Source organism: Elephantulus edwardii, unplaced genomic scaffold (assembly GCF_000299155.1).
Source record: "Elephantulus edwardii isolate Elephantulus edwardi_28Jun2011 unplaced genomic scaffold, EleEdw1.0 scaffold00048, whole genome shotgun sequence".
NCBI lineage: Eukaryota > Metazoa > Chordata > Mammalia > Macroscelidea > Macroscelididae > Elephantulus > Elephantulus edwardii.
The window spans coordinates 17,768,438-17,782,885 of record NW_006399798.1 but is presented as its reverse complement, the minus strand read 5'-3'; the positions used below and the strand labels follow the sequence as shown (position 1 = coordinate 17,782,885).

The 14,448-nt window shown below is 50.6% G+C and overlaps 2 protein-coding genes across 2 annotated transcripts in view; one reads left to right on the top strand and one right to left on the bottom strand.

The window, feature by feature from the left end:
- Positions 1-716: 716 nt before the first annotated feature.
- The window catches only part of ERN1 (endoplasmic reticulum to nucleus signaling 1), a 64,011-nt gene continuing 50,279 nt past the window's right edge, over positions 717-14,448 (bottom strand). The window contains exons 15-21 of the mRNA XM_006886281.1: positions 13,834-13,933; positions 13,005-13,204; positions 10,118-10,265; positions 8,971-9,098; positions 2,720-2,843; positions 2,231-2,298; positions 717-951 (exon numbers count right to left, since the gene is read on the bottom strand). Coding sequence (XP_006886343.1) covers positions 739-951; positions 2,231-2,298; positions 2,720-2,843; positions 8,971-9,098; positions 10,118-10,265; positions 13,005-13,204; positions 13,834-13,933 — 981 coding nt within the window. The 3' untranslated portion in view covers positions 717-738. The remainder of the gene's footprint in view (positions 952-2,230; positions 2,299-2,719; positions 2,844-8,970; positions 9,099-10,117; positions 10,266-13,004; positions 13,205-13,833; positions 13,934-14,448) is intronic.
- On the top strand, positions 4,510-6,927 carry LOC102874694 (DNA topoisomerase 1-like). Its single transcript, XM_006886280.1, has 2 exons — positions 4,510-4,566; positions 4,681-6,927. Exons 1-2 carry the CDS (start codon positions 4,510-4,512, stop codon positions 6,925-6,927), a joined length of 2,304 nt encoding a protein of 767 aa, XP_006886342.1.

Below are 14,448 nucleotides of genomic sequence, written 5' to 3'. Positions count from 1 at the left end.
AGGCCCACCGAAGGTCACGCTTGTCAGCCAGAAGCTGTCACACTGGCCAGCATTCCACTGCCTCCAGAAGAGGGCATCCTCTTTGTGTCCAAGAGAAACCTACAGATGTGACCTCACCTTCTGGAACCTATCACCAAGGTGCCCCTATCATCGTGCATCCCTACACCAGACTGACTGCCTTTGAGAAACAGGCTCCAGGGGCCAGGCTCGTCTGTAATCGCTGTGGCACTGCCCAGCTGTAGGGACAAGGCCCCAAGTATTATCTTCCTCGGCACCCGCATAAGCTCGCTGCTAGGAGAGGCAAGCATGCCAGGCGTTCTCGGCCTCACTGGTCCAGGAGAGATGCTCTGGTCAGCGTGTGGACAAAACTTCTCTCTCTTCCTGGAAAGTGCTCTTTTGGTCTGCAGGGCGACAGCAAACAGGAACTGCAGAAAGAAACATGGGTCTGAAGCTAGTTCATGCAGCAGGTCGAGGAGGGCTCCTTCGGCTGCCCTGGGGTGCCTCCGTTGTGATGTCCTGATGGTGAAGTTCTCTTGGTCAGCATCCTGCCAGATGGGGGTCCGGAGGGGTCCCCTCACCCTCTGCCTGGGGTCAGCAGGCTCTGCTGGCGGCACTGCAGCGCCTCAAGGCACTTGGTTGGGAAGCCTGTTCTCCCTGCTAAGCCAGCGGCCTCCTGCCCCGACTGTGGCGACCAGGCTCAGTCCTGGCTGGGCTGCCCGGAACGGAGGCGCTGCCGGCTCAGAGGGCGTCGGGAGGCGGCAGCGGCTGGGGACCTGGGGGCTCGTGGCAGTAGTAGGGCTGGAAGAGTCTCTCATGGCTGCACAGCTCCATGGCCTGGTAGGTGTGGGACAGGAGGTGGGGGAAGCGTGACGTGAAGTAGCGCACAAAGTCGTCGGGGAGGGAGCCCAGCGTCTCACGCACCTCTGTGGGCAGCTCCCGGTAATGGTGCTTCTGCAGATAGGATGGACACACAGACAGGGCTCAGCAGTGAGAATCCCCCATAAGTGCTGGCCAAAGAGCCCTTGCTAATGCAAGAAAGACAGAGCACTAGGGATTTCCATAAAAATGGACACGTCTGCAGGTCTGAGAGAGACTGGCGGAACCCGAGACCGAGACCTGGAAGTGAACTCACCCCAACGGCACAGCTTTCAGATCACTAAGGGGAGCGCTGACACCAGGGAAGACCTAGTCCGTGGAACATCAATCAGATACAATCAGAGAGAAGCCTCTGTCCAGGATAACATTCAGATGACAGAAAGTCAGAGGAGAAGGACAAACGGAAACAAGAGGCACAAGGAGGGACTGGGCCAAGTGCTGACAGCGTGAGGGTAAGAGATGGCATCAACAAATATGCATGCCTGGCTGAATGGGGTACCAATCTGCATTTAAACTCACTTAAATCTCAATAAAAAGTTAAAAAAAGTGGTTTTGGTTCTTTCTAAAGAAAAATAAAGGAGCTTTATGCAACTCCACATTCATCCCAATATCCTGGCCTGGGTGTCCTTTTTCAGGAAGGGCCACAAAGGGGCCTCAGAGCCTGGTCAGGGGTACAGTGCCCAGTCCCTCTGAGTGATCAGGCAGACAGCAGACAAGCTCTCTGGTGCTGACGGGATTGCCTGCAGCCTCGAGCTGCTCCAAATTGGAGTGTGTGTCCTTCAGGGCTTGGGGCCTCACCTGTGTTGGGGTGGGGCCATGTGAAGTTGTCAGGTGACAGCACAGGCTAGACAGTGGGGCCCCTGCCCTGCAGGTCCTCAACCCGGCTGTGCTTACGTGGTGGCCATAGTGGGCACGTAGTGCTGGTTACTGTCCTCACAATCTGGCTTATGGCGCCCCCACAGTGCAGAGTAGGACCCCCTGACAAGATTTCAAGGCTGTGATCTTGCAGAAGCAGGTCACCAGGCCTGTCTTTCGAGGTGCCAGGGGCAGTTCAAACTGCCAACCCTTCGGGCAGCAGTCAAGTGCTTCACTATCTTGTGCCACCTGGGTACAGGTGGAGGTGCCGTAACAGCCAGCAGAGAGGGACCATGAGGGACAGAGGGACCAGAGAGGGGGTTTCACAAGGCTTAATGCTGAACCTCAGCATCCTTAGAGAGCAAATCATCTCAAGAGAAGAAACAGCTGGTGTGTGTCAAGGCGGCTAAAGCCTCCGAGCCTCAGAGACTTGAGAAGACAGTGGGGACAGCAGAAGTGTGTCTAGCCATGGCCACCAGGGTTCCCACCAACTCTTTACCTTATTTCTCATGGCGCGGAGGAGATCCCTGACGGAGCCGCCCTTGTAGGTCCTGAATTTACGAAGATCTGGGGGGAATAGGTAAGAACCCAAGAGTTAACAAATGACAAATAACCAAGCCAACGTTGTAAAAGAAAACAAAGCCTATCGCTGATGCGGATTAAACAAGTGGACTGAAAGGCACCTGGATGTCACATGGGACCAGAGGGAAGCTAGGGGGCGGGTGCTACCCCAGATCCCACTTCTCAGCCTCACCTGGGGACAGCTATCCTCTAACCCCAACATGCCACCCCTTACGAGCCTGTCCCCTAAGAAACGAAGGTGAGATACATGAAGGGAGGCCCGGTCTGTATCCAGGGCCCTTGCTCCAAGATCAGCTCAAACCCTGCACGTGACACATGGCCCTGAGTGCCTGACTCCTCCTGGGAACCGATGCTGCTTTGAAACGAGTCTGCACTTGCTCCGAGTGTGGGGCTTCAGTGCGGGCACCTGTCTGGAGCGGGACGGTGATGTTCTCCCTCCAGTCCAGCTTCACCACGGCTCTCCCGCCTCTCTCCAACTGCTTCACGATTGGGCCATCCAGAGACTCCTTCTCGATGCGGTCACTCACGTCCTGTGTGGGGGACAAGGGTACACGTGGAGTTCCAGCAGGGCCAGGAGGTCATGGCACTTGGCAGCATGGGTCCCAGGTCCCTCTCCTCACCACTTCCCTGGGCAGCAGCCTGTGTGCATGGACCCTCACAGAAACAGAGGCCCTGTCACATACACACCAAAAGTGTCTGTCAGACTCAGAGCAACACTTGCAATCTTTGTCCGTTAGTGAACTGAAGTCACGAAACAGTGCAGCACTGACTGAGCTCTGAGCACTGACGGCGCTGAGCTCTGACTACTGGGAATATGTGCTCAACAATGCAGGTGCCAGGGAGTTGTCCCTCCTCACATGCACATCAGAGAAACCTGGGGAAGCTAAGTCTTCTTTTAGGAAAGGTGGGTGGTGGCATGAACATGGGCTCTGCAGACTCTGGCTTCACATTGTGCCCCCACTGTGTGCCCTGAGGACCGGACCTGCTAATGGCCCATCAGACGGCTGATCACTCAGTGACTCCAGACATGTTAATGCAAAGCAGCCTTTTCTGTCTTGGATAAAGCCAAAGCCGGACTAACTGACCCTCTAACTTGTAACCACTAGAGAAAGCCTCGGGCGTGCTGAGTGCCCTGGGGACAGACGGTTCTGAGCTGGAAAGCTATGACAATTAGTTGATCAGGGTGGAAGTCAGTTGTATCCACAGGACAGACTTGGCGATGCTTTGAATTTAAGGCCTAACCCAAGCTGTAGTGACGTTCCTTCTGTTTAAGTTTATTCCTGTTCTCTCTTTTGTCATCACTGCTATTTTCAGCAGTCTCCTGGAGACATCTAGACTTCAGAATTTGATGTTGTCTTATTTCCCAATTAATAATCTAATGTTGTACCAATTAGTCACCATGGAAACTAGCACTGAATCCTTTCCTCCTACTGTCACATTCTGGGGCTTTTGCTACAGCCAAGCCTCCGGTCTGACCTCAGGGCAGCGTGTCGGGCACGTGGTTCATGGTGCCCACCCTGCTCTGCTTGGGCACAGCCCCTTCTGGGGGAACACTGCCCCCTCCCTGCCCTACAGCCTGCATTTCCAAGCAGCAAGGACGGGCAGAGGGTGTCCTGGATGAGCCATGCCAGTTCAAGAAGCACAGTATCTTTCCACAAAGCCGCCTGATGATGCCACAAAGCCACCGCTGATCTTAGGATTATCTTCTCAGACTCAATATTAAGCATAAAGAGATCTGGTGAGTGGGAGGAGCCGGCTTTCTATGCAAATCTCAGTGGCGCACGCAAGCGAGGGGGCGTGACTTGCTAGCAAAACGAGGCCCGCCTTCCGGGCCAAGAGGGGGCGGGCTCTCCAGCTCGCCGCCTTCTTTTCGCGTGTCTCTGACGTCGCAGACGTCCCGTTTAAAAGCGGCCGCGCAGGCGCACTGAGGCGAAATGCGAACTTAGGCTGTTACACAACTGGCAGGGGTCTACTCTTAGCGCCCGCCCGCCCGGCAGACAGTCAGTCCGCGTCGCTGCCGCCGCCGCCGCCGCCGCTCCGCTCGTCCCTGGAGCCTCCTCGGGCCCGCCGCCGCCGCCGCTTTCCCCGCGCCTCCGCGAGCCTCCGGGAAGCCTCCCGCGAGGCGCCGACAGGCAGCCAAGCCCGGCCTGAACGTCCGCGTCTCCTCCGCCCGCCACGCTGGCTGCTCCCACCGACATGAGCGGGGACCATCTCCACAACGACTCCCAGATCGAGGTGGATTTCCGATTGAACGCTCCTTGCTCGAGCTGCCCAGAACCAGCTCGGGGCCCCGCGGGGCCGTGGACACCCCAAGCTCGCCTGCCAGTACCGCCTGCGAGTGGGGCGCCCCATCCTGACGATGATGAGGATTCTCACAAACACAAAGATAAACATCAAGACCGAGAACACCGGCACAGAGAACACAAGGAGGACAAGGAGAAAGACCGAGAGAAGTCCAAGCACAGCAACAGTGAACATAAAGATTCTGAAAAGAAACACAAAGATAAGGAGAAAACCAAACACAAGGATGGAAGCTCAGAAAGGCACAAAGACAAACATAAAGACAAGGAAAAACGAAAGGAGGAAAAGATTAAAGCTTCTGGGGATGCAAAAATAAAGAAGGAGAAGGAAAATGGGTTCTCCAGTCCACCACGAATTAAAGATGAGCCTGACGATGATGGGTTTTTTGCGCCTCCTAAAGAAGATATAAAGCCATTGAAGAGACCTCGAGAGGAGGACGATGCTGAGTATAAACCTAAGAAAATTAAAACAGAAGATAACAAGAAGGAGAAGAAACAAAAGCTAGAGGAAGAAGAGGATGGTAAATTGAAAAAACCCAAGGATAAAGATAAAGTTCCGGAATCAGATAAGAAAGGGGAATCAGATAAGAAAGGGAAGCCGAAGAAAGAAGAGGAGCAAAAGTGGAAATGGTGGGAAGAAGAGCGCTATCCTGAAGGCATTAAGTGGAAATTCCTGGAACATAAAGGTCCCGTATTTGCTCCACCATATGAGCCTCTTCCAGAAAATGTCAAATTTTACTATGATGGTAAAGTTGTGAAGCTGAGCCCCAAAGCAGAAGAAGTAGCAACATTCTTTGCAAAAATGCTAGACCATGAATATACAACTAAGGAAGTATTTAGGAAAAACTTCTTTAAAGACTGGAGAAAGGAAATGACCAATGAAGAAAAGAATACTATCACCAACCTAAGCAAATGTGATTTCACTCAGATGAGCCAGTATTTCAAAGCCCAGTCAGAAGCAAGAAAACAGATGAGCAAAGAAGAGAAATTGAAAATCAAAGAAGAGAATGAAAAATTACTGAAAGAATATGGCTTCTGTATTATGGATAATCATAAAGAGAGAATTGCCAACTTCAAAATAGAGCCGCCTGGGCTTTTCCGTGGCCGTGGCAATCACCCCAAGATGGGCATGCTGAAGAGACGGATCATGCCTGAGGACATAATCATCAACTGTAGCAAAGATGCCAAGGTTCCTTCTCCTCCTCCAGGACATAAATGGAAAGAAGTCCGACACGACAACAAGGTTACTTGGCTTGTCTCATGGACAGAGAACATTCAAGGTTCCATTAAATACATCATGCTGAACCCCAGTTCACGAATCAAAGGTGAAAAAGACTGGCAGAAATACGAAACTGCTCGGCGGCTGAAGAAGTGTGTAGATAAGATCCGGAACCAGTATCGAGAAGACTGGAAGTCCAAAGAGATGAAAGTGCGACAGAGAGCTGTAGCTCTTTACTTCATTGACAAGCTTGCTCTGAGAGCAGGAAACGAGAAGGAGGAAGGAGAGACGGCAGACACTGTAGGCTGCTGCTCGCTTCGCGTGGAGCACATCAACCTGCATCCAGAACTGGACGGCCAAGAGTATGTGGTAGAGTTTGACTTCCTTGGGAAGGACTCAATCAGATATTATAACAAGGTCCCTGTGGAAAAGCGAGTTTTTAAGAACCTACAGTTATTTATGGAGAACAAGCAGCCTGAGGATGATCTTTTTGATAGACTCAATACTGGTATTCTAAATAAGCATCTTCAGGATCTTATGGAGGGCTTGACAGCGAAGGTGTTCCGAACATACAATGCCTCCATCACGCTACAGCAGCAGTTAAAAGAACTCACGGCCCCGGATGAGAACATCCCCGCAAAGATCCTTTCTTACAACCGTGCCAATCGAGCTGTTGCTGTCCTTTGTAACCATCAGCGGGCACCACCAAAAACATTTGAGAAGTCTATGATGAATTTGCAGTCTAAGATTGATGCCAAGAACGATCAGCTAGCAGATGCCCGGAGAGATCTGAAGAGTGCCAAGGCTGATGCCAAGGTCATGAAGGATGCAAAGACCAAGAAGGTGGTAGAGTCAAAGAAAAAGGCTGTGCAGAGACTAGAGGAACAGTTGATGAAGTTAGAAGTTCAGGCTACAGACCGAGAGGAGAATAAACAAATTGCCTTGGGAACCTCTAAACTCAATTATCTGGACCCACGGATCTCAGTGGCTTGGTGCAAGAAGTGGGGAGTCCCGATTGAGAAAATTTACAACAAAACTCAGCGGGAGAAGTTTGCCTGGGCCATCGACATGGCTGATGAGAACTACGAGTTTTAGCCATTCTCAAGAGGCAGGGTTCTCTTACAAGGAACAGTGTGGTTTGGGGAAGATGGAAAAACTGTGAGCCTCATTTGCCCTCGCACATGAGGGAGAGAGGCAGCAAGTCTTAACAAACCAACATCTTTGCGAAAAAGATAAACCTGGAGATATTATTTTTTTTTCCTGCCTTAAGGATTTATTTGTACAAATAAACCTGGAGATATTATAAGGGAGAGCTGAGCCAGTTGTCCTATGGACAACTTATTTAAAAATATTTCAGATATCAAAATTAAAAAAAAAAGAGATCTGGTGAAAGATAACAGATAAGCCAGAGCTGGGTTAGTCATGGCTGATGCTGGCGAGGGGTACCTGCCAGTTCCTTAGGTTCTCTCTACTTCCGAAGGAGCTCTGGTGGTGCAATGGTTAAGTGCAAAGCTGCAGACGGAAAAGCTAGGGGGTTCAGCTCGGTGGCTCTACGCCAGAAACAGACTTGGCGATCTGCTTCCGGTCATGACTGTGGCCAAGGAAACCACAGGCAGTCAAACCGGGACACTGTAAGTTGGAATCAACTCAGTGACAAACTCCATTTTTACATATATGTGAAAATTCCTAAGATAGCAAGTTTTAAAAAGTCATGCCATATCCAAACGATAGAATGCTTGTGATTATGGAAATACAAAGGCTATGGGTTAAAATTCTGAAAACTTTTAACATAAAAAAGTTCTTAAAATATGTATAGTAAAATAAAGACTCAAAAGTGTATATATTGTTTAATCACAAATGCATTTTTTCTTTCTTGTTAAATCAAGCTATATTGATAAAATGGGATTCAGAATATTTTCCTAGGAACCTCGGGAGGTTCAGCCAATCATTAGAACGATCAAGTGTTCAGGGATTCCCATTCTTCTTAGAGTCAGCCACAGTTTGTTGTGATCCACACAGTCAAACGCCTTTGCATAGTCAACGAAACACAGACATTCCTTTGGTATTTCCTGCTTTCAGCTAAGATCCATCCAACATCAGCTACAATATCCCTAGTACCACGACCCCTTCTAAACCCAGCCTGGACTTCTGGCAGTTCTCTGCTGATGTGCTGTTCTAATCGTTTTTGGATAATCTTCAGTAGAATCTTGGTTGCATGTGAAATTGATGATATTGTTTTATAGTTTCCACACTCTGTTGGGTCACCTTTCTTTGGGATGGGAACAAATATATATCTCTTCCAGTCAGTTGGCCAGATTTCTTGGCACAACTTGGTGAGCACGTCCAGGGCAGCATCTTTTAGCTGAAATATGTCAATTGGTATACCATCTATTCCTGGGGCCTTATTTTTTGCCATTTCCTTCAAAGCAGCCTGAACTTCTTCTTTCATCACCACAGGCTCTTGCTCATATGATTATTATTAGTTTCCTTTAATAAAAATGGTGACGGTACAGAGAATGCAAAGTGTCCTTGTCCGTGGACCAGATTCCTGTGCAAGACAGAACAAGGCCGAGATGAGATCCAGCAGCGGCCCAGCGGCAGAGGTGGTGGACACCCAGCCACGGGTGTGAGACGGAACAGATCTGCTGCCCCACAGAGTCGGAGCGCAGTGTCTTGCCTAGCCTCCAGGCAGAGGGAGCCGGGGCTGGGCTGGACGGGGTGAGGACATAACTGACAGAACTAAAGAGCTGAGAGGCAGGCCTGGGACCACAAGGCTGAAGGTCAGAGGGAGGATGTGTGTGAACACAGCTGAGAAGAAGCTGTCCTCATGGAAGATTTGTATCCAGAGTGCTTCCAACCTTAACTATATAACCTTTACTTCCATAATAAACCCTGAATTGGGAGTACTGTCTGTGACTACAGTGGATTAGCAAACCTCATAGAACAATGAGAGAGCGGGGAGGCACAGTTGTTAGAAGTGACAGAGGGAGGTGAGGTGCAGGTCTGACCTCACAGGGACTGACTTTGGGCTGGTTTTGCTGTTGATGGGAATTCTGCCCCCTTGTGGAGTTAGGGAGGTAAGACTCGATTGCCCCCACACTGACCACAATGTTTTTACAAGGAAACGGGCATCTTTACCTGGAAGAACTGGAGCTGCTTTTCCAGGCCCCAGAAGAAGGGATGTTTGAGCACGTGTTTCGCTGAGGGGCGTTTCTGAGGGTCCATTGCAATCATCTTCTCTATTAACTCACGGGCAATGACGTCTTCTGTAAAGGAGGAGAATGAACAGGTAACCCATTATTAGCAACTGAATGTTACAATAAAATACCAAGTCCCTCAGAAATCCTACCGAGAGGCACTTGTCCACTAACAAGCTTACCAATGTGCCAAAACCCCGGCTACAAAGAGCAGCCCTAAACGCCGTGAAGAGGCCTGAAATGCCCCATCGTGGAGGCTCAGCTCAACACCTGGCTGCCCTCCCTCTCCTGACCGTGAGTCACTAAGAAGACATCTCGGCTGAAGTGTACAGACACTGAGGGTCAAATCAGTTAAAAGAGCCCCTTGTAAACCAGCGTTCTTCAATGCTGAGGTCTAGAAAAAGCTGTCCCGACAGATGCTTGGAGTATTAGCAGAGGCACCAACAATCATCGCTGCATAATGGGATTATGGGCCTTTCTGCTAATCTGGTTTCTTGCAAGAAATCAGGAAAGTAAACGGATTTTTTAGGAAGGCAAACAATATGTCAGGTTTGATTTTTCAGAAGGTGACAGTGGGATGTCATAACCCAGGAAGTCACAGCTGGGAAGACTGGCTTGTTGGCCCACCTTCACAGTGAGGCCCAATGTTTCTGCCCCCAGTCCAGGGCTACCTGCGCCATCTCTCACACCAGAGTCTGATTCATGGATAATGTGCCCTCCTCAAGGTCAGTGCAGGAAGAGACCTCAGATTATCTCACACTCAGGGCAAAGCTAGAAAATGGAAGTCCCCAAAGTCCCCTTCTCAGGTTATATGGGTATCTGAGTCACTACAGGGATCTGAGAGCTCCTACTGCCAGCTGGACACCTGGACTTAGGAAGTGAGCCCCAGTGACCGACCACCCTGCCCAACCCTCCGGCAGCTTGGAGGACGTGTGTCCTAAGACCATCAGAGTGTGTGCAGCAAGTTAAAGGTCCTACGCCCCAAGCCTGCAGGGGCTCCGGGGTAGGGAGAGAGGGTCCTCTACCTGAAGCCTGCAGGGGCTCCTGGGGCAGTGAGGCGTCTCCCTGGGCCCCAGCCTACGGCTCACCGTGCTTCTCCGGGTGTAAGTAGTCGAGGTTGTAGGCGCCCAGGAGGATGTTGGCTTGCCGTTGCAGGGACTTGCCGAAAGGGTGGCTGCCTTCAGATATCACATAGTAGAAGACACAGCCCGCAGAGAAGATGTCCACCGTGTAGGTCTGCAGACAAACACAGTGTGAGCGGCCCCGTCCTCCAGCAGCCAGGAGCACAGGGGAGCGCAGCTGCAGGTCTCGGGAGAATCCACGAACATGTCTAGAGAGCTCAGAGTGGGCTCAGAGATGGTGGTGGTCCCAGACATCCCCGGGGCCAGCCCCTCCCACCACAGTGCACTGAGGAAAAACGTGCTGTGGCCTCAGGGGTTGGTTGTGAAGGTGATGAATGAATGATGGATGAATACATGAAAATGGTCAGCTGAAACTGAGCTTGGTGCACAGCCATGCTCACCAGGACCAGAGCTCCAGGCTGCCTGACCCCTTGCCGGCAGGGAGCCCTGTGTTTGCGTCCCTGAGGGCTCCCCAGAGCTCACCCCAGCTGTGCCTGCACTGTCAGCATCAAACTTGGCTTAGATGAATAAGTAACATCGTGTCTGGTCCAAAAATAGCCACAGAAAAGAGTGATCTGACACGCTTCCAGAGGAGTTGTTTGGAGGACCTCTCTCTTACCCCTTAAAGCCATTCCGTGTCCCCGAATGAGTGCCCCTTAAAGATTATGTGCCCTCATTCACAGGATAAGGATTAGGGAGCAAAGCCTTGGGTAGACCCCAGTGCTAGTCTCCCCCTCAATGTTCCCTCAGACGCCAAGGACTTCTTGTCCTTCACCCTGGAGAAAACCCATCTTTAACAATGCCGGTTTTCCTATTAACCTTAAACCAACCATGAAGGGAAAGCTGGAAATGTCACCATCCTCAGAGGGCTGGAAAGGTTCAAGGGCATGTTCAAGGTCACTGCTGAAGTGACAAACCAGGACAAGACTCAAGTCATGCCCTCTATTAGAATTTTCTTTGGGGAGGTGACAGAATTGGGACAAGAGGAACACAGTGTCCATAGCTGAAGGTGAGACCCAAATGCCCCTGGTCACTCTAGACCCTTGTTTTTGGCAGCTGGTGCTTCCAGAGGGCACAGGTAGGGGGTGCTTTCCTCACCTGCCTGGGCCTCTCTGGCCCTGAGAGTTCAACTCTATGCTCAGCTGTGTTCTTACCCATTTCTTGGTTATTGATGCCATCTGTCCTTGTTATAAGGAGCCCTGGTGGTATAGTGTGTTACGCTAACTAACAGGTGTGTGATCTGAATCTACCAGTCAACTTTGCAGAACGAAGACGGGCACCATGCTCTCATAAAGATTCACAGCCTTGGAAATCTGATGGAGGGTCCCCTGAGTCAGAATTGCTCTGAGACCACCAGTGGCCCTGCGTCCTTGTTATGATGATGTTGTTGTGTGCCACCGGCCCATAGCTGATCCTCCAGCGGGTTATCAGAGGCAGTAAATCACACAGGAGGAGATGTCTCGCTCCCTGTTATTATAATACTATAACTTAAAGGAGCTCTGGTGGCCTGATGGTAAGAAGCTGTGCTGCAATCCAAAGGCATGCAGTTCGAATCCTCCAGCTGCTCTGTGGGAGAAGGATGGCAGTCTCCTCCTGAGTGATTCAGAGCCTCTGAAAGCCTGCTGAAGGGTCTGCCAGGAGTCACTTCTCACCGCCAGTACACTACAACCTAATAGTCGACAGGGTGGCAAAATCTGAGTGCCACAAAGCCTGTGAAAAGCTGAAGCTTTGGAAAAACGAAATAAAAAGCGTATCAGAAAAACTGCCGTGGAATCAAGCTTGGGAAACTGAACTGTCAGGTACTGGGAGAGAAAGAGTTAAATCTAAGGTTGGCCCAGTAAATGTTAGAAGACATCAAGGTGGTAAAGTGAGCAAGCTTTATGTGTCAGAGAAAGTGTACAAGCCCCATCAGGGTACTCCAGTGTGAAGAAAAGACTTTGACCTTACACCAAAAGAGTTCTATCACCTAAAGACTTCTATGACCAGCTTTAGCTTAGAGCTAAACGTTTAAAATGTGCTTTTTATTAGGATTCTCACTGCAGCTGACTTTTTTTTATGAAACTGACAGCTGATCCTCAATGAACAGATTGAGAGGGCCGTTAATGCACTCCCAGGTTTGAGGACGCGAGTCTGTTCAGGCCCGGATCAGGGCAAGTACTAAGTGAGCCTACAGCATCTCGTTCTAGAAAGCCAAGTTCAAACAGGAATGGGGCTCAGCCAAAGGATTTGCTCTCGAAAGGATTAGTAAATGTCCAGCAGCCTGGAGGAATGCCCACATTTAGAACAATCTGAGAATTGAAAAGACTAAGGAGAAGTACACTGTCTACAGCTTCTAATTGGTGCTAACACTGTTTTTCTATGCCCGATGGAATAGTAGGTTAGGTATCAGGCTTCTAATGGAAAGGTGGGCAGTATGAACTCACTAAACGACACAAAGGTAGGAAGGCTCCTCCTGCCAATGTTTCTGGCCCTGGAAACTAAAGGGTCATCATGCATCAGAACCAACTTGAAAGATGTGGGGGATGGGGTTTCTATGAGTCAACAGTGGTTTTAGAAAAAGGAAGAAAAAAAATACCAGGGTGAAAAAGAAAAACTCTAAAAAAAAAAAAAGAAAAAGAAAAACTCTTCTTTACAGAAAAATCTCCACTATTCAACAAAGACGCAATGCCCACTGAATTGATTTAGACAAGACCCACTGAGAGAAGGACAGTCACACTGTGCCCAAGTGCCCTCCACATACTACCACCCACCAAGAGAAAAGGCGCCTTTCCAGTGGAGAGACCTAGGGATCTCTCTGAGCCAGGCGAGCAGAGGTGGGGTCACCAGCCCTCGGAGGGCCGTGCCCAGTACTCACAGGGTTCTCCTTGCAGTCTTCACTTAGCATTTCAGGAGCAATCCAGCCCTCTGTGCCAGGAACCCCGGACCGGCGGCTGAAGCTGTGCCTGCCAACTGCCAACTTCTTACAGAGGCCAAAATCGGAGATCATGGCCTTGATCTTGCCATGTGCATTGGGCATGGAAAGGAGAATGTTGTGGGGCTTCAGGTCTCTGTGAACTAATACAAAACTCAAAATCAACTGGAAGTCCATCACGAGCCACACCCAGCCTCCTCTACAGCGGGCGTGCAACACCATCAGACGCCCACCACCTGCTGCCACCTCTGTCGTTGTTCTGTGTTGTTGAGTTGACTGCGCCTTATAGTGACCCTATTAATAACTGCCCTGAACCCTGCCCTATCATAAGCCAATCTCACTGTCTCTGACACACCTGCACCCATTGCCACAGTCACTGTGTCAATCCCTCTTATCCAGGGTCTTCCTCTCCTGCACTGATCTTTCAAGAATGATGTCCTTCTCCAAGGACTGGTCCCTCCTGGCAACACACCCAAAGTATGTGAGATGGAGTTTCAAAATCCTTGCCTCCAAGGGGCAACTGGTTTCACCCTCTCTAGGACAGACTGTTCTCTTGGTGGTCCGTGGTATGTTCAATACTTTTCCAGCAGGTCACTTCTAGGGGCCATTCTTCCTATGCACCATTCTTCCTACGATTCTATTACTCGTAAAAAGATCACCCTCAGCCCCACCTGCATTAGCAATGTAGCTGAGCATTTACATAGAGACAAGTTACGCCCAAGCCAGCCAGCCCCCTGCCCAGGCCCGCCAGGTGCCACGGGTCACTGCTCACCAATGTTGAGGGAGTGGAGGTGAGCCAGGCCCGAGGTGGTCTGCTGCAGCAAGGTGATGGGTTCTAGGCCCAGGTGGGCGAAGTCCCTCTGCTCCACATACTGCAAGAGACAGACAACGTGGTCACCACATGCAGCCCCTGGGCAGCCCTCAGGACCCGGCCCTTCAGCTCGTCTTCTCTTGTCACATTGTGAGAGAGACACGGGAAACCACTGGGACGTCTTCTCGACAACATTCTCTGCCTGATACCGTTTTCCAGCTAAGCGTCCCCTGCAGTCAGAGCTGACATGCAAACAGAGCTCCAACTCACTGATTTACCACGAGAAAGGGGGAAGGTAACCCTGAGCTGCCTCTTGTAAGTCAGGGTATTCAGAGGGTTTACGGCGAGTCAGGGTACCCAGGGGAAGGAGAGGCCTGCCTCCCCCAGCCTATGCCGGTCACGCCGGGCACGAAGAACACACCTGGCCTCCTGGAGGTCAGGAGGGAGACACCAATCTAACCAGAGACGACCCAGACATGCCGAGGGGACCACGCCGGAGGTGGCGACACTTCAGCAGGGAACTTTTGGGGTGACAAAAATGTCTAGTTTCTGACTGTATCTATGGTTACATGGATA